This window comes from Pongo pygmaeus, chromosome 13, assembly GCF_028885625.2.
Source record: "Pongo pygmaeus isolate AG05252 chromosome 13, NHGRI_mPonPyg2-v2.0_pri, whole genome shotgun sequence".
Classification (NCBI taxonomy): domain Eukaryota; kingdom Metazoa; phylum Chordata; class Mammalia; order Primates; family Hominidae; genus Pongo; species Pongo pygmaeus.
The window spans coordinates 53,116,230-53,136,687 of record NC_072386.2 but is presented as its reverse complement, the minus strand read 5'-3'; the positions used below and the strand labels follow the sequence as shown (position 1 = coordinate 53,136,687).

At 42.2% G+C, this 20,458-nt stretch overlaps 1 protein-coding gene across 2 annotated transcripts in view; it reads right to left on the bottom strand.

Moving 5' to 3' along the window:
- The window catches only part of AK3 (adenylate kinase 3), a 29,583-nt gene extending 14,391 nt beyond the window's left edge, over window positions 1-15,192 (bottom strand). The window contains exon 1 of one of the 2 annotated variants that reach the window (XM_054500944.2): window positions 14,801-15,192. In XM_054500944.2, coding sequence (XP_054356919.1) covers window positions 14,801-14,951 — 151 coding nt within the window. In that variant the 5' untranslated portion in view covers window positions 14,952-15,192. Of the gene's footprint in view, window positions 1-292; window positions 309-14,800 lie in introns of those variants that run through there. The other variant, XM_063649552.1, reaches the window with a different exon arrangement.
- Between the last annotated feature and the right edge of the window lie 5,266 nt (window positions 15,193-20,458).

Below are 20,458 nucleotides of genomic sequence, written 5' to 3'. Positions count from 1 at the left end.
AATGGCCAATAAGCCCATGAACACATGATCAATGTCCTTAATTGTTAGAGAAGTCAAATGAAAACCACAAGGAGATACTACTTCACATTCACGAACATGGTTATAGTCAAAAAGACACATACAGGCCTACCCTGGAGATATTGTGGGTTTGGTTCCAGACCACCACAATAAAGTGAATATGTGAGTCACACAAATTTTTTGGTTTCTCAGTGCATATAAAAGTTATATATTTACATTACATTCTAGTCTATTAAGTGTAATAGCATTATGTCTAAAATAACAGTGTACCTACCTTAATTTAAAATAGTTTTATTGCTAAAAAATGTTAATGATCATCTGAGCCTTCAGAGAGTCTTAATCTCTTTGCTGATGGAGGGTCTTGCCTCCATGGCTGATGGCTGCTGACTGATCAGGATGGAGGTTGCTAAACGATGAGGTGGCTGTGCAATTGCATAAAATAAGACAACAATAAAGTCTGCCTCATCAACTGACTCTTCTTTTCACCAAAAACTTCTCTGTAGCATGCAGTGTTGTGTGATAGTATTTTATCCACAGTAGAACTTCTTTCAAAACTGTAGTCTATCCTCTCAGACCCACTGCTCGTTTTTCAACTAAGTTTAAGTCATATTCTAAATCCTTTGTTGCCATTTGAATAATGCTCACAGCATCTTCACCAGGACTAGATTCTACCTCAAGAAACCATGTTCTTTGCTCATTCATTAAAAGCAACTCCTCATCCATTCAAGTTTTATGAGATTGCAGCAATCCAGTCACATCTTCAGGCTCCACTTCTAATTCTAGTTCTCTTGCTATTTCCACCATATGTGTAATTACTTCCTACACTGAAGGCTTGAACCCCTTAAAGTCATCCATGAGGGTTGGAATCAACTTCTTCCAAACTCCTGTTAATGTTGACACTTTGACCTTCTTCCTGAATTATGAGTGTTCTTCCTGGCATCTAGAATGGCGCATCCTTTCCCTAAGTTTTTCTATTTACTTTGCCCAAATCCATCAGAGGAATCACTATCTATATAGCAGCTGAACCTTATGAAATGTATTTTTTAAATAATAAAACTTGAGAGTTGAAATTACTCCTTGATCCATGGGCTACAGAATGGATGTTGTGTCAGCAGGCATGAAAACAACATGAATTTCCTTGTACAACTCCAGCAGAGCTTTTGGGTGACCAGGTGCATTGTCAATGGGCAGTAATACTTTCAAACGAATCTTTTTCTCTCAACAATAGTTGTCAACAGTGGGCTCCAAATAGTCAGTAAACCATGCTATAAACAGATGTGCTGTCATCCAGGCTTTGTCATTCCATTTACAGAGCACAGGCAGGGTAGATTTAGATAATTCTCAAGGCCCTAGGACTTTTGGAATGGTAAATGAGCATTGGCTTCAACTTAAAGTCTCCAGCTGCATTAGTCCCTAGCAAGAGAGTCAGCCTGTCCTTTGAAGCTTTGAAGTCAAGCGTTGACTTCTCTTCTCCAGCAACGGAAGTCCTAGATGGCATCTTTTCCCAATAGAAGGCTGTTTTGTTTACATTGAAAATCTGTTAGTGTAGACACCTTCATCAATGATCTTAGCTAGATTTTCTGGATAACTTGCTGCAGCTTCTACATCAGCACTCGCACTTTCATGTTATAGAGACGGCTTCTTTCCTTAAACCTCATGAACCAACCTCTGCTAGCTTCAAATTTTTATTCTGCAGCTTCAACACATCTCTCAGCCTTCACTGAATTGAAGAGAATTAGGGCCTTGCTCTGGATTGGGCTTTGGCTTAATGGATGATGTGGCTGGTTTGATCTTCTTTCTAGACCACTCAAGCTTTCTCCATATCAGCAACAAGGTTGTTTCGCTTTCTTGTGCTCCAGTGTTTACTGGAGCAGCACTTTTAATTTCCTTCAAGGTCTTCCTTTACACTTACAACTTAGCTAACTGGTGCAAGAAGCCTAGTTTCAGCCTGTCTTGGTTTTCAACATGCCTTCCTCACTAAGCTTAATCATTTCTAGCTTTTGATTTAAAGTGAGAGATGTGCCACTCTCTTCCTTTAACTTGAACACTTAGAGGCCACTGTAGGGTTATTAACTGGCCTAATTTCAATATTGTTGTGTCTCAGGGAATAGGTAAGCTCGAGGAGAGAGAGACAAGGGAATGGCTGGTTAGTGGAGCAGTCAGAACACACATAACATTTATCAATTAAGTTTGCCATCTTATATGGGTGTAGTTCATGGCACCTCAAAACAATTATAATAGTAACATCACAGATCACTGATCACAGATCACTTTAACAGATATAATAATAATGAAAATATTTTAAATATTGCAAAAGTTACTAAAAATGTAAAACAGAAATGGGAAGTGCGCACATGTTGGGAAAATGGGGCCAATAGCCTTGCTTGACACAGAGTTGCCACAAAACTTAGATTTGTAAAAAAAAATGCAGTACCTGTGAAGCACAATAAAACAACATATGCCTTTAAAAACAAGTGTTAGGCCAGGCACGGTGGCTCATGCCTGTAATCCCGGCACTTTGGGAGGCCGAGGCAGGTGCATCACTTGAGGTCAGGAGTTCGAGACCAGCCTGACCAAAATGGTGAAACCCTGTCTCTACTAGTAATACAAAAATTAGCTGGGTGTGGTGGTGCACGCCTGTAGTCCCAGCTACCCGGGAGGCTGAGGCAGGAGAATTGCTTGAACCTGAGAGGCGGAGGTTGCAGTGAGCTGAATAGCTGCTACTGCACTCCAGCCTGGGCAACAGAGTGAAACTGTGTCTCAAACAAAAAAATAAATAAAAACAAATGTTGGTAAGAATGTGGAGAAACTGTAACCCTCATATATTGCTGATAGCATTATAAAATGGTGTAGCCAATTTGTAAAACAGTGTGGTAGTTTTTTTAAAGGTTGAACACAGTTACCAAGCCCTGTATGGTGACTCACACCTGCAATCCCAGCACTTTGGGAGGCCAAAGAAGGAGTTTCACTTGAGGCCAGGAGTTCAAGACCAGCCTGGGCAACACAGCAAGACCATGTCTCTACAAATATATATATACATACACACACACACACACACATACATATACATACATACATACATACATATACATATATACACATACACATATACATATATACATACATATATACACACATATATATACACGTACATATATATATATATATATTTTTTTTTTTGAGACAGAGTTTTGCTCTTGTTGCCCAGGCTGGAGTGCAATGGCACAACTTGGCTCACTGTAACCTCTGCCTCCCAGGTTCAAGTGATTCTCCTGCCTCCATCTCCTGAGTAGCTGGGATTACAGGCATGCGCCACCACGCCCAGCTAATTTTGTATTTTTAGTAGGGACAGGGTTTCACCATGTTGGTCAGGCTGGTGTTGAACTCCTGACTTTGGATGATCTATCCACCTTTGCCTCCCAAAGTGCTGATTACAGGCATGAGCCACTGCACCCAGCTTAAATAAAATTTTTTAAATTAGCTGGGTGCTTGGTATGTGTTTCTAGTTCCAACTATTCAGGAGGCTGAGGCAGGAGGCTGAGGCCCAGGAGCTCAATGCTGCAGTGAGCCATGATCGTGCCACTGTACTCCAGCCTGGGTGACAGAGAAGAGACTGTGTCTCTTAAAAAAAAAAAAAAGGAAAAGAAATATGTCTACACAAAAACTTGTAAATGAATGTTCATAGTGGCATTATTTAAAATAACCAAGAAGTAGAAACAAGTCAAATGTCCATCAACTGATGAACAGGTAAATAAAATGTGGTCTATCAAGACAATGGAATATTATTCAGCAAAAAAAGAAATGAAGTACTGATACATGTTACAGCATAGATGAACCTTCAAACATGCTCAGTGAAAGAAGCCAGACACAAAAGACTATATATCATATGATTCCATTTGCATAAAATGTTTAGAATAGGCAAATCTAAAGAGATGGAAAGAAGATTAGTAGTTGCCAAAGGCTGGGAGGGTTGGGGAGAAATGGGTAATGACTGCTAATGAGAACAGCATTTCTTTTTGGAGTGATAAAAATGTTCTAAAATTGATTGAGGTGACAGTTGCACAACTTTGGATATGCTAAAAACCACTGAATCATACACTTTACAAGGGGTAATTGTATGGTATGTGAATTAAATCTCAATACAAATTTTGTTTTTTAAAAAATAGAACAGATGAAAAATTTCCAGTAAGAAAAAAAAATAAAAAACCACTCATAGTCTCCTCACTACTCAGAGATAATTATTATTAATGATAACATAAAAACTTTCATTGCCTGTGCTCCCAGCTATTCAGGAAACTGAGGTGGGAGGATTGCTTGAGCCCAGGAGGTCAAGGCGGCAGTGAGCCATGACCGCACTACTGCACTCCAGCCTTGGTGACAGAGCAAGACCTTGTCTCAGGAAAAACAAAAACAAAACAAAAACCAGGTATTTTGAGTTTTGTTTATATATAGATAGATAATCCTATGTGTAGTCTAATAATCTGTTTTTCATTTATCATGAACTTTTTTATGTTTGTATGATTTAATTAGAACAAGAAAGACATTGAGATTAGATTGATATCTTAAACATTCTAAATAGATTTTTGTGTGATGAGAAAGAATTGTTATTTTTCTCTTTTATGTGTTAAATATATTATCTTGTATGTGGTTATTGTGAAAAAAAATCTATTTTTAAATTGCAGCACTGAATGGAAATTACATGAGTTTTTATCTTCTCAATTATAATTGCTCTGTGAACTTCCACTTTGATAATTATGGACCCAGTTTCTGCTACCTGATCTACACATCTTTTGATTGCCTTACTTGGCTGCAAGGATGGTCTTGTAACTGTTGATGTTGGTTTTACCTACTGATATTGTCATTCTTTCTCAAATGTAAAGTGTTTTTATTGTTCTTGTTGTTGTTTTATAATTTTATTATAATTTCAGGGATATATGTGCAGGTTTGTTACACGGGTGAACTTGTGTCTTGGGGGTTTGTTGTACAGATTATTTCATCACCCAGGTATTAAGCCTAGTATCCACTAGTTATTTTCCCTGATCCTCTCCCTCCTCCCCACCTCCATCCTCTGAAAGGCCCTAGTGTGAATTGTTCCCTCTATGCGTCCATGTGTTCTCATCATTTAGCTCCCACTTATAAGTGAGAACATGAGGTATTTGGTTTTCTTTTCCTGCGTTAGTTTGCTAAGGATAATGGCCTCCAGCTCCATCCATGTCCCTGCAAAGGACATAATCTTGTTCATTTTTATGGCTGCACAGTATTTCATGGTGTCTATATCATGAACTTTCTATATCAATAAGCATTTATCCACAATATTTATTAAAACCTGGAGCTTATAATGCTTCAATTGAAGCTTATTTTAAAAAAAAAAGACTTAACTCCCTAATCTGAGTCTAAGCAGTTTACATATTACATTTCAAATATATTTACCCCCTCCCAAAATTATACGCAAAGACTCTTAACCAGCATGTTCTCTGGAAATATGGTGAATTTTTATCCATTTGATTACCTACATTTAATATTACATCTTAACAGACTCCTCATAAAAATTCTAGAGTGGACCCTTGAACGACATGGGTTTGAACTGCATGGGTCCACCTCTGCCTCTGCCACTCTTAGGCAACAAAACTGACCCCTCCTCAGTCTACTTGACATGAAGACAATGGGGATGAATGTCTTTATGATGATCTGCTTCCATTTAACAAACAGTAAATATATTTTCTTTTCTTATGATTTTCTTTTTTAGAGACATGGTCTTGCTCTGACACCCATGCTGGACTGCAGTGGTGTGATCATAGCTCACTGCAGCCTCGACGTGCTGGGTCCAAGTGATCCTCCCACCTCAACCTCCCAAGTAGCTGGGAAAACAGGCACACACCACAATGCCTGGCTAATTTTTTTTTTTTATTTTTTGTAGAGAGCGAGTCTTGCTTTGCCCAAGCTGGTCTTGAACTCCTGGGCTTAAATGATCCTCCCATCTTGGCTTCCCAAAGTGCTGGGATTACAGGCATGAGCCACTGCACATGGCTGATAATTTCTTAATAATATTTTTTCTCTCACTTGTTTTATTATAAGAATACAGTATACAATACATATATCATATAAAATATGTGTGAATCAATTGTGTATGTTATTGGTAAGGCTTCTGGTCAACAGTAGGCCATTTAAGTTTTGGGGATGTCAAAAGTTAAATGTGGATTTTCGACTACACTAGGAATCGGCAGCCCTAACCCCAAAGTTGTTCAAGGCCAACTGTATTTCCTTTTTTGATTCAAAAATTAACAAATTTGGGCACTTCCACAAAACACAAAAGGCAGTTTAAAAGTAAATTATTTATAATAAGCTAATTTTCTACAAAGTTATACACAAAAGTAGGAAAAGAAGGTTAGAGAAAAATAGGGAAACTCAAAACCAACTTTTAAGGATAATAACTAGAAATCCTAAAACATGGAGACATTAGTATGAGAAATAAATGTTTATATTACATAAAAAGCCATTTTAAATTTTGTATCTCCCTTTAAATTTTCATGTTACCCAAATCAACCACACCTCATATCCAAATGAGCTTATTCAAACTTACTCTTTGAGCAGTTATGAAGCACAAAAGAGAGACCTGACCAAACTGTAAATAACAGTTCTCTCTCTCTCAATTTTTTTTTTTTTTTTCCAAAGAGCCAATGCAGTGGCATGATTATAACTCACTGCAGTCTCAAACCCCTGGGCTCAAGCGATCTACCCAGCTTAGCTTCCCAAGTAGTTAGGGCTATAGACAAGCACCATCATGCTTGGCTAATTTTTTTTTTATTTTTTGTAAAGATAGGGGTCTCACTATGTTGCCCAGGCTGGTCTCAAACTCCTGGACTCTAGTGATCCTCCTGCCTTAGGCTCCCAAAGTGCTGGGATTACAGGGGTGAGCCACCTGCCAACCAGCAGTTCTCTTTCACACGTGCCAAGAGAAAAGGCTACAGAGAATTAATCCAGTTCTTGCCAAAATGCTTTTAGCATCATTATAAATGACATAAAACTTAACTTTAAAAATGTGTCAAAACAAAATAAAACTAGGAGAATGTCAGGAAATTAGTTAAATGATAGCTTTACACCCAATCAAGGGCTTTAAAAAAAAACCTTTCTCAAATAATAAACACTTGAGTCAACAAATTGGTTACCTCTGGGAAGCAGGAAGGAGATGTGCATGGAAGGGGAACTGGAGGGCCCCCAAAGTCCTTGTTTCTCTATGGTGATGGGTAAATGATGTTCATTTTATTATTCTTCTAACCATACACAGACCTTATAATACTCTGATGCATGGAATATTGCACAAGAGTTATATTAAAAATGAAAACCTCCCTTGACCATTGTTCCTCCTGCTCACCATCACTCAATCTCTCTCCTCTTCAGTGAAGCATCCAGAAAGAGTTCCTGTTCCAGGTCTATACTTCCCTTCCCATTCACTCTGCTTCAGATAAATTCTGATTTTGACAATTACATAAATGCCCACCTGGGTCCAGCCTCACCTTATTTCTCCTCCTCCCTCATCCTCCCCATTAGCACTTCACCCTGAAACCACACCCCCAGCAAGGAGCTCTACATACATGGATCCTCCTAGCCTTTACTCAAGCCGCATGGTAAGCTCTTATTGATTTTTCAACACACATCCTAAAAGGTCCTTCATGGTCAAGTGTCCCTCAACCTCCTAGGGAACTGGAAGCTCCCCCTCTGGACTTCCAAATGTCACAGACTTGTCTCTATTGTGACACATACCACTCCAATGACTATGTGTTTACATGTTGTTATAGACGGAATTATGTCTCCCCTAAATCTGTCTGTTGGAACCTAACCCCCAGGGTGACTATATTTGGAAATAGGGCTTTAAAGGAGGTAACTAAGATTAAACAAGGTCATAAGGGGAGGGCACTAATCCAATAAGCCTGGTGTCTTTATAAGAGGAGGAGGAGACATCAGGGTTGCCTGCTTACAGAGGAAAGGCCATGTGAGAACAAAGTGAGAAGGCAACTAGACAGGCCAGGAAGAAGGGCCTCACCAGAAACCAACTCTGCTAGTGCCTTGGTCTTGTACTTCTAGCCTCCAGAACTATAAGAAAATAAATTATGTGGCTTAAGCCCCCCTAGTGTGTGGTATTGTGTTATGGCAGCCTGAGCTGACTAATAACACATGTCCATCTGCCCACCTGCCCCATGCCCACACTCTGTGAGCACCTAGTGAAATCAGTTGCTCTCTGTGTCTCCACTACCTAGCACATATCTGATGCTTAAAGGATCCACAGATAGTTGCCTGAATGAATGGTTAGATGGACAGATGGATGAAGAGATGGATAGACGGAGAGACAAGCTCCCTGGATTCTACTAGATTCCAGCCATGGAATTTTAAAAGGCCTAACTTATTTTGTTACAAAATACCAATCTAGCAAAAGCCTACTTTCTTTGAGACAGTATTCATGACCAGGCTTACCTTTTAAAAATTGTTCTTTAAGTTATTTAAACAAACTATGGTACACCCATAAGATAACAGAAAAAGAGAAAACAACCCAAATGTTCACCAACTTATGAATGGATAAATAAAACATGGCCCATCCATAAAATGGAATTGTATTCAGCGATAAAAAAGAATGAAGTACTAAACATGCTATAGTGTGGATGATCCTTGAAAACACTAAGCTAAATGAAAGAAGCCAGTCAGAAAAGACTGCATATTGTATGACTGCATTTGTACGAAATGTCCAGTGTAGAAAACTCAAAAGAGACAGGAGGTGAGTTGGTGTTGCCAGAGGCTCAGGTGGAGGGGTGTGGGGTAGCAACAGAAGTGACTGCTAATAGGTATGAAGTTTCTTTTATGCAGTGATGGGTATGTTCTAAAATTGATTATTAAAGAAAAAATATTAATTTTTTAAAAGGTTGGGCATTGTGGCTCATGCCTGTAATCCCAACACCTTGAGAGGCTAAGGAGGGGAGGATTACTTGAGGCTAGGAGTTCATGACAAGCCTGGACCAACATGGTGAGACCCCATATATATATATATATATATATAAATATAAATATATACATATATGTGTGTGTATATATATAAAAAATATATAAAAATATATATAAATATATAAAAATATATAAATATATATAAATATATATATAAATATATATAAATATATAAAAATATATAAATATATATAAAAATATATAAAAATATATAAATATATATAAATATATAAATATATATAAATAAATATATATAAATATATATATAAATAAATATATATATAAATATATATATAAATAAATATATATATATATATAAATATATATATATTTTTTGGAAACAGAGTCTCGCTGTGTTGCCCAGGCTGGAGTGCAGTGGCACGATCTTGGCTCAATGCAACCTCCGCCTCCTGGGCTTAAGCCATTCTCCTGCCTCAGCTTCCCAACAGGTGCCCGCCACCATACCCAACTAATTTTATTTTGTATTGTTAGTAGAGACGGGGGTGTCACCATGTTGACCAGGCTGATCTCAAACCCCTGACCTCAAATGACCCACCTTCCTCGGCCTCCCAAAGTGCTGAGATTACAGGTGTGAGCCACCACGCCTGGCCAAAAAAATATTTTAAAAAGAAAAAAGAAAAAAATTTTTAAAAGAAAAAATATATTAATTTAAAATTGATGAAGGCCAGGTGCAGTAGCTCACGCCTGTAATCCCAGAACTTTGAGAAGCCGAGGTGGGTGGATCGCTTGAGGTAGGAAGTTCGAGACCAGCCCGGCTAACATGGTGAAACCCCATCTCTAATAAAAATACAAAAATTAGCTGGGTATGCTGGCTCACGGCTGTAATCCCAGCTACTCAGGAGGCTGAGGCAGGAGAATCACTTGAACGTGGGAGGCGGAAGTTGCAGTGAGCTGAGATCGTGCCACTGCACTCCAGCCTAGGCAACAGAGCGAGACTCCATCTCAAAAAAAAAAAAAAAAAAAAGTTGATTTTGGTGATGTCTGCTCAACTCTGTGAATATATTAAAGTCCACTGAGTTTTATACTTTAAATGGATACATTATATGGTACGTTAATTATATCTCAATAAAGCTATTAGAAAAAAATGAAATGGGGCACTCCATATGCAAACAGTATTGTTAAAGGTATAAAACAGTATATACAGCATGCTATAATCTGTGTTTTAAGAAATACATACACAAAGAGAAGCATAGGTAAACATTTGATTGTATAAGCATAAAATATCTTGGAAGAATCTTATCATGAAATATCCTTTTATATTTTTGGAATTGCCTATTATAAATTAAATGTTTTACCATTCCAAAAAAAAAAAAAATCTCCGCTCTGCCATCAGTATCATTCTAATTATGCATGCCTATGTGCCACAGGTGTACATAATAATGTTTTGTTAGAAATATAGAATCCAGGGACTGACAGAAGTCTTGAAGATTATCTACTACATTCATCTCCCCCATCATATAGATGAGAATAAATGAGATTCATAAGGGTTGGCCGCCTAGTCTAGGGTTATGTCTCCTTTTTTTTTTTTTGAGACAGGGTCTCACTCTGTCACTGTGAGTACTGTGGTGCTATCACAGCCCACTGCAGCCTCGAACTCCTGGGTTCAAGCAATCCTCTCGCCTCAGCCTCTCAGAGAGCTGAGACTTCAGGCACGTGCCACCACATCCAGCTAATGTTTTTATTTTTTTGTAGAGGCGGGTTCTCACCATGTTACCCAGGCTAGTCTCAATCTCCTGGGCTCAAATGACCCTCCCGCCTTGGCCTCCCAAAGTGTTGAGATTACAGGCATAAGCCACCACACCTAGCCATGTTATGTCTCTGAGAAGCACTATGCTACAGTGCAGTTTCTCAGACTAAGCAATCACACATCAACCTCACGATTTCTACCATAGTTGAACTATTATTCACTATATAGTTTTTCTTTACTATATAGTTCTTTACTATATAGTTTTCTTTAAAGTGACTTAGCTTTAAAAATAAATAGCTATAATTTTCATGAAATACAGCTTTGATGTGCTAGATTTGTGTCTGTTTCAATTCTGCTTTGAAATAAAAAGTTTTTGTCTATCTGAAATGTCTATCTCATGAATCTCATTGTCTAATTCATGTCTATCTCATTAATCTCAATGTGGGAAATACTGCATAGAGAAAAGAGTATTTAACGTAGAGAAATCTACGTTTTCACCCTAATCCCCCAATAAATACTGTTTACTATCAAGCAAGTTCTCCTGAACTCAGTCTCCTCATCTCTAAAAGAGAGGCCTGACTCTGGGAGGCCGAGGCGGTTGGATCACCTGAGGTCAGGAGTTCGAGACCAGCCTGGAATATGGCAAAACCATCTCTACTGAAAATAAATTAGCCAGCCACAGTGATGCAACCCTGTAGTCCCAGCTACCTGAGTTGGGAGGCTGAAGCAGGAGAATTGCTTGAACCCAGGAGTCGGAGGTCGCAGTAAGCCAAGATCGTGCCACTGCACTCCAGCCTGGGCAACAGAATGGGACTCTGTCTCAAAAAAATAAAATACAATAAAAGAGAGGACTGGACTAAATGTGTTAAGGTCAGATTCAAGTTCCCTGACTCCAAGTTTCAGTGATGACCTACAGTTATTCCAGCTTTGCTACTGTCAATGAGTTGCCTAAAGTTTCCAGTGTCCTTATCATATCTCCTGGCATGATTTTAAACCTTAGCTATAAAATACAGCCATGGGTTATAAAAATAGAGCACCCTCATGAAACAATGACTGGAAAGTAAATTGGCACAATCCTTCTGTTGTATTATTTGATAGTACCATATTTGTAGAAATTCCATACTAGGAATTTATTTGAAGGAAATAAGCAAAGATTTGCCAAATGTTTATGTGCAGGGATAGTCATAACAGTATTTATTACAACAAACAATGGTTAACAACATATATGTCCAATAAAAATGTTTAATAACTATACAACTTTGATAAAATTAAACATCTTTTTTTTTTGAGACAGAGTTCCGCTCTTTTCACCTATGCTGGAGTGCAACGGCACCATCTCGGCTCACCGCAACCTGCGCCTCCTAGGTTCAACTGATTCTCCTGCCTCAGCCTCCCAAGTAGTTGGGATTACAAGCGCCCACCACCATGCCTGGCTAATTTTTGTATTTTTAGTAGAGACAGGGTTTTGCCATGTTGGCCAGGCTGGTCTCAAACTCCTGACCTCTGGTGATTCACCCACCTCAGCCTCCCAAAGTGCTGGGATTACAGGTGTGAGCCACCCCGCCCAGCTTAAACATCATTTTTAAGACTGCTTAATGATGTGTGAACATGCTCACTATAAATGAGAATAAAAAAGTAACCTATCATTTAGAATATGACAATTTGTTTTTAGAATATAACCATTTTGCAAATACAAATGCAACAGAAATGAAAAAGAAAAAAAAAGAATAAAAGAAAATGTACCCAAGGGTTAACTATAATCATCTCTGTGTGGCAAGGCAGAATTATGAGGGATCTTAATTTACCTTTTTTACATTTGCATGAAATAGATATAGTTTCCTTCTTTTATAATAAATATGTTTTACTTTTTTTTTTTTTTTTTTTTTGAGACAGGGTATCACTCTGTCACCCAGCTTGGAGTGCAGTAGCACAATCTCGGCTCACGATAACCTCTGCATCCCGGGCTCAAGTGATACTCCCACCTCAGCCTCCTGAGAAGCTGGGACCACAGGCACGAGCCACCATGCCCAGCTAATTTTTTGTATTTTTGGTAGAGACGGGGGTTTCGTCATGTTGCCTAGGCTGGTCTTGAATTCCTGACCTCAAGTGACCTGCCCGACTCAGCCTCCAAAGTGCTAGGATTACAGGCATGAGCCATTGCGCCAGGCCTACTCTCCTAGACTTTGGTTAACCTGACCCCAACCAGTAGCAGTATCTGGGACTGTTTAATATTACCTAACTACTTCAATATGTTACATTAACAACACTTAGCAAGCAAGTCAAACAACCTTTGTTCTTTCTTTCTTTTTTTTTTTTGAGATGGGGTCTTGCTCACCCTGGAGTGCAGCGTTGCAATCTCGGCTCACAGCAACCTCCGCCTCCCAGGTTCAAGCGATTCTCTCTCCTCAGCCTCCCGAGTAGCTAGGACCACAGGTGCCTGCCACTGCGCCCCGCTAATTGTTTTTGAATTTTTTTATAGAGACGGAGTTTCACCATGTAGCCCAGGCTGGTCTAGAACTGCTGAGCTCAAGTGATCCGCCCGCCTTGACCTCCCAAAGTGCTGGGATTACAGGTGTGAACTGGTTAAATAAATCATACTAGATTCAGAAAATACACACCTACAAAAACAGAATGAAATGGATTTGTCCGTTTTCATGTGAAATATATCCCAGACACAAAGTGAAACCACACTAGTGCAGAGTATATACACATAGTATGATCACATATTACATACAAGAAAAGATACACGTTGGCCGGGCACAGTGGCTCACACCTGTAATCCCAGCACTTTGGAAGGCCAAGCCGGGTGGATCACGAGGTCAGGAGATGGAGACCAGCCTGGCTAACACAGTGAAACCCCATCTCTACTAAAAATACAAAAAATTAGCCCGGCGTGGTGGCATGCGCCTGTAGTCCCAGCTACTAGGGAGGCTGAGACACGAGAATTGCTTGAACCCAGGAGGCAGACAGAGCAAGACTCCGTCTCAAAAATCAAACCAAAAAGAAAAAAAGAAAAAAGATACACGTATCTGAGCTTAAAAAGTAAACCTTTCTAGAAGGAAACTCTGTTCCCCTCCGAAGAATGGGACTGAGGTAGGGAACGAAAGAGGGCGTTGTTTTTTATGCTATGCACGTCTATCCTGCTTGCTATCCTTACCAAAAAAAAAAAAAAAAAAAAGGAAAAAAAAAAAGAAAGAAAGAAAAAGGCCTTGTGTAAGCATTATTTCTATGTAAATGGGTTTCAAAATGAGTTTCAAAACGGGTTCTATCTTGAAAAGTAAGGTCAACATTTTTTGAGAAAAAAACTCCTGCTATTGGCTTTTCAAAAACAACCTTCTTAAGAGAGAATTTACATACCACAAATTCACCCATTGTATAGTGTAGATTGTTAACTGGCTTTCGTGCTGAGCTGTAAGAATTTATGTGGCATGAGAAACAAAATATTTTATATAACCATGCACAAGAATAGCCTTCGTGTCTACGAAATCTAAGGATATCAAAATGAGATAATTTTATGACTGCAACAAGGGTAAATAATACTTGGCATTCGGAATATGGGGGAAAGGTCAGAACTACAAGATCTCATAGAGCTTAACCACGCCAAAAAAGAAAGAAAAAGGAAAGAAAGAAAGAGAGAGAGAAAGAGAAAGAAAGAAAGAAAGAAAAACAAAACAAAACAACAGAACGAGCAAACTCTAGCAGGGCTAATGCCAGTCTTCTAAATTCACCAGCACGTTGAATAAGCTGCAGCTCAGCTCGATGGACCCCCAAGAGTGGCTGCCACTGGGAAGACTTGGGCCTCTGAAACAAAGCCCGGTGGTTTCCCTTCATCTCTGAACTTCGAGCTTGACCTAACTTTCCAGTCCCTTCCCCCACCGCCACCCCAGAACCCGCCCGAAGCGGCACACAGAGGCCGGAGGTTTCGGGGCGCAGTCGCTCAGCAGCCCGAGGTCTCTGTCCCGGGCGGCGGGAGGGAAATGCCGCGCTCGCAGCCAGGGACCCGCGTGCCCAGCTTCGGCCCTTCGCCCGCAAAGTCCGACCCGGGTGACAGCGCACGGCCGGCCCTGGGCCCAGAGCTCCCACCTGTGCCCCGCAGCATGTTGTCCCGGAGCAGGTCCCCGCTGGAGAGGTGCTTCAGCTCGAAGTGTGTAGTGATGCGCGACGACACGGTGCCCTTGCCCGAGCCCGGGGCCCCCATGATCACCGCTCGCAGCAGCCGCGCGGACGCCCCCATGGCCGCAGACTGAGGCCAGCACCGCGCGGGCACCAGGGCTTTGGCCTGGGCTGCGCGCTCATCCGCTCCGCAGCCTGCGCCGGCCGGCTGGCAGCGCCGCTAGCAGGCGGCTACTGCGGTTCCCAGGCGTTCCCGGAAGTGAGCCGACAGCCACTGGGGCCGCCCAAACAGCGCCGGACCCCGCTGTTGCGCCCGCCTCTCGGCGACCCCGGCGCACCCCCCGCCCCCGACCCAGCGCCTGGCCCCGCCCAGCCGCGCAAGCCGCGCCCCCTCTGCGCTGGCTCGGCCGCCCAGCTCCCACCTGAGCGTCTCCGCGGCCCCTCACCACCGGCCGCTGGGCCCGGATCCCTTCGGCGCCCCTCTGCACCCACCCCCACGCGCCCTCCACTCAGCTCAGATCTACCTCCGCGCCTCTCCGCGACCCCGGAACTCCGCGCCCTGTCCGGCCCATTCCCAGCCGGATAGACCGCGCTCCCCTCTGTCCGACCTTGGCAACACCTGCGCGCCCCCTCCTCACCTCTAGTCGCCCCTCGGAGCCGCTTGGTTTCGGAATCCACCGGCATCCATCCCTCCAACAACCCTTTCGTAGCCCTCGCCCCTAGTCCACAGCAGGCGCTGCCCTACCCAGTCCTTGCGGGACACACCGCGCCCCCTTTCGTGCTCCCTTGACAACCCTTGTCCCCGCTCCACCTGGCGCCCACTCGAATCCCCCCCTCCCCTCTACTCCCCTGGACCGCCAGACCCCCTGCTTCTGCACCCACTCCCGCCTTCGCCCTTCCCTCCTTCCTCCTCTCTGCTGCCGAGCGCCCTCTCTTCCCCTCCCTCTCTGTGTAGAATCACAGGGAGTGACCTTGAGCCGAGAGGGCCTACCTCATTTTACAGGAGAGGAAATCCAGCTTGCATTGAGTGAGATTCTTTTATAAATAACATAAGAGAGTGTGTGAAACTGTGGAGGCAGGCTGTTGTAGATAGGCGGTCGGAAAAGCTTTGAAGAGATGGCATGTGTGCTGAGTGCTTAATTAGAATATGGAAGAGAGAGGCATGGGCCCTTCCTATGTCCAGTTTTAGGGCCTTTCCCTAAAACTGGAGGTTTGGCATGTTTCAAGAATGGAAACAGAGGACAAACATTCGAGTGAGTATCATTTTGCCTGTAAAATGGGCATAGAGGATTAGAATGGAGGAGTTAAAATAATGTAGTACTTGGTGCAATGCCAGCTACAGGGTCAATGTTCAATAATGGTTGTTCATTTATTATCATTGCTTTGTGCTGGGACACTATGCTAAGGCAGAAAGAAGGCTCTGAAAATAAAACACAGTTACCATTCTCCTTGGAGGTCCAGAACTGATTTCAAAGAAGATAGAAATGACCTCATGGCAAGACAGCGAGTGAATCTTAGCTGAGTGAATGGATGGGGGATTTCAATAGATAGACAGCCTGGTACTTAAAAAAGACATTAGCCTTTATACTTTCTGATGTGGAAAAGAAAGAAAGAAAACACATAGCTTGTACATTTTTTTTTCTTTGAGACAGAGTTTTGCTCTTATTGCCCAGGCTGGAGTGCAATCGGCTCAACGGCAACCACCGCCTCCCGGGTTCAAGTGATTCTCCTGCCTCAGCCTCCCGAGTAGCTGGGATTACAGGCACGCGCTACCGAACCCGGCTAATTTTATATTTTTAGTAGAGACAGGGTTTCTTCATGTTGGTTAGGCTGGTCTGAAACTCCCGACCTCAGGTAATCCACCCGCCTTGGCCTTCCAAAGTGCTGGGATTACAGATGTGAGCCACCGCGCCTGGCCTCGTTTTGTTTGTTTGAGACAGGGTCTTGTTTTGCCGCCCAGGCTGAAGTGCTGTGCTGCGATCTCAGCTCACCGCAACCTCTACTTCCCAGGTTCAAGTGATTCTTATACCTCAGCTTCCCGAGTAGCTGGAATTACAGGCACCCGCCACCATGCCCAGCTAATTTTTATATTTTTCATAGAGATGGGGTTTCACCATGTTGGCCAGGCTGATCTCAAACTCCTGACCTCAAATGATCTGCCCGCCTTGACCTCTCCAAGTGCTGGGATTACAGGCTGGAGCCACCCCACTGTGCCCAGCAGGGCTCATACGTACTCATTACTAAGCAAGAAAGAATGAAAATAAATGAATTAAACATTGAATTCATGTAATTGGGAAAAGGACATCAAAATAACCCATGGAAAGCAGAGGAAGGGATGAAGTAAACAACGTAAATGAAAGGATGAGAAAACTTAAACAGAACTAACTAAAGAATGAGCAAGTCTGGACAAGTACAACTTATGCAATACTAGAAAATCTGAAGGTGTGGAGAAAGTACTTCTAATCTCCAAAGCTGGGAACATAGGAGGTTCCAGCTCCAAAAGAAACCGGAAAGAAAATCCTGGGGAAATTTGGTTTAGAAAAAAAAATGTTCAAACAAAAATAGCTGAGGAATCATCCTGTCATTGCGGGGGTGAAAAGTTGAGTGTCGTGGTCACATTAACAGGCCCACAAAACACCAATCAACTTTGGCTTTGCAAAAGGTTGTTGATTACAAATGAGTAACTGCCAGTCTGTGAAATCTCCTGGCCACTGTGCCTGGCATAGTCTTTTCGCCATTCACAGGCCTTCGTATGGATCTGTTCCTCACTGCCTACCTTGTTCCAACTGAAAAACACTGAGGTCAAATTCATTCCAATTCTAATTTAACGACCAAGTGTTTATACAGATTAGTTTGAAGCAAATAAAGCCCAGATGAGTGCTTTGCACATAGTAGGCACTCAATAGGTTTTTGTTGATTAAATACTAAGAATTACTGTTTTGTCACTTTTGTTTGTTTGTTTTTGAGACGGAGTCTCTCTGTCACCCAGGCTGGTGCAGTGGCGAGATCTTGGCTCACTGCAACCTCCGCCTCCTGGATTCAAGAGATTCTCTTGCTTCAGCCTCCCAAGTAACTGGGACTACAGGCCTGCACCACCATGCCCAGCTAATTTTTGTATTTTTAGTAGCGGTTTTGCCATTTTGGCCAGGCTGGTCTCGAACTCCTGACATCAAATGATCCTCCTGCTTTGGCCTCCCAAAGTTCTGGGATTACAGGCGTGAGCCACCATGCCCGGCCTTTGTCACATTGAAGACTGAAATGTTTAAGGGCTCTACAATATACAACTGAGGGGGAAATGATAGGTATGTGTCATGGGTTGAATTGCATTCCCCCAGGAGATATATTGAAGTCCTAATCCCCAGTACCTCAGAACATGACCTTACTTGCACATAGGGTCTTTGCAGACATAATTAGTTAAGATGAGGTCATAGTGGAAGATGGTCAGCTCTTAATCCAATATGACCTGAAAATATAGCGGGAGAATGCCATGTGACGATGGAAGCAGATATTGGGCTTATACAGCTACAAGCCAAGAAACACCAAAGATTGCTGGGGATACTAGAAGCCAAGAGAAAGACACAAAGCTGATTCTCCCCTAGGATCCTTGGGAGAGAATAACCCTGCCCTTACCTTGGCTATGAATTGTAGTCACTAGAACTGTGAGAGAATAACTTTCTATTGTTTCAAGCCCCCTAGTTTGTGGTAATTTGTTACTGTAGCCCTAGGAAACTAACACAGCTTGTTTCCAAGAAACTTGTATATGTGTTTGTATGTTGCTTCATACTATGTGTTACCTAGGTGAGAACAAAAGAATAGGAGGGTTCATGTTTGAGAAATAATTACTAGGATTGTAGTGATTGTAGTGAGACAAAGAGAAGAAAGGTGCATCAGTTATCCACTACTATAAAAATCCACTCCAGGCCAGGTGTGGTGGCTCACACCTGTAATCCCAGCACTTTGGGAGGCCAAGACAGGAGGATCACTAGAGTCCAGGAGTTTGAGACCAGCCTAGGCAACATAGTGACACCCCTTCTCTACAAAAAAAACAAAAAAAGAACATTAGCCAGTGTGGTGGTGTGCACCTGTGGTCCCAACTATTTGGGAAGCTGAGGTGGGAGGATTGCTTGAGCCTGGAAGGTTGAGGCTGTAGTGAGCTGTGATCACACCACTGTACTCCAGCCTGGGCAACAGAGCAAGACCCTGTCTCAATAAATAAATAAATATCCTGGCCGGATGTGTTGGCTCACACCTGTAATCCCAGCACTTTGGGAAGCCAAGATGAGCGGATCACTTAAGGTCAGGAATTTGAGACCAGCCTGGCCAACATGGTGAAACCCCCGTCTCTACTGAAAATACAAAAATTAGCTGGGCGGGATGGCATGTGCCTGTAGTCCCAGCTACTCGGGAAGCTGAGGCATGAGAATCACTTGAACACTTAAACCCGGGAGGCAGAGGCTGCAGTGAGCCAAGATCACGCCATTGTACTGCAGCCTGGGTGACAGAGTGAGACTCTGTCTCAATAAATAAATAAATAAACAAACAAAAATTAGCTAGGCGTGCTGGTGCACACCTGTAATCCCAACTACTCAAGAAGCTGTGGCAGGAAAATCGCTTGAACCCGGGAAATGGAGGTTGCAGTGAGCCGAGATTGCACCATTGCACTCCAGCCTGGGCAACAGAGTGAGACTCTGTCTCGAAAATAAATAAATAAATAAATAAATAAATAAATAAATAAATAAATAAAATATCTGGGGGAAGAATGTTCTAGAGAGAAAAAGAACAAACGCAAAGGCCCTGAGGGAGGAGTGTGCTTGAGTTTCCAAAGAAGCCATTCTGCCTGGAACAGAGAGAGCAAGAAATGAAAGTTATTCCACAAGAAAGCTCAGGGAGGTAGTGAGGGTCCAGACCTTACAGGGCCTAACAAACCACTGTGGCAAATGGTATTGTCCGAAGACGGCCACGACGCCCACTCACAGTCCATGAGCTTATCTTCGACACTTCTCCCATCAAGAGGTGAGGTCCCTGTCCCCTCCACCTTTAACTGAATAGGCTTCTGTGACTGTTTTGACCAATTGAGCATGGTGGAAGTGATATTATGTGACTTCCAAGGCTAAGTCATAAAAGACAAAGCAGGTTCTGATTTGTTCACCAGGACACTCATTTTGGAAGCCTATAGCTGCCACATGGGGAATCTGACTGCCTCGAGGCCAACAGGCTGTAAGGAAGTCCAGATTAGCCCACATGGAGAAACCACTTAGGGATGTCCTGAGATGACATGGAGAGAGTAGTGCTTTATTCCCTGGGTGTCCCAGCTCTAGCCATCTAACTGCACTTGCGTGAGACACCTCAAGCCAAAACTATCCAGCTGAGCCCTTCCTAAGTTCCTGAACCACAGAAGCCATGGGAGAAAATAAAGTGATCATGGTGGTTTTAAGTAATAATGCAAGTGAGAGAGGATGATGACTTGGGCTTGCATGGTATAGGTGATGAGAGCTAGTTGGATTCTGAATACAAATATTCGTTTCCTAGAAATAATCTCAAACTTATAGAAAAGTTGCAAATACAGTACAAAGATTCCTTTTTTCTGAGCCATTTGAGATGCCCCATCATTCTTGAATACTTTCATGT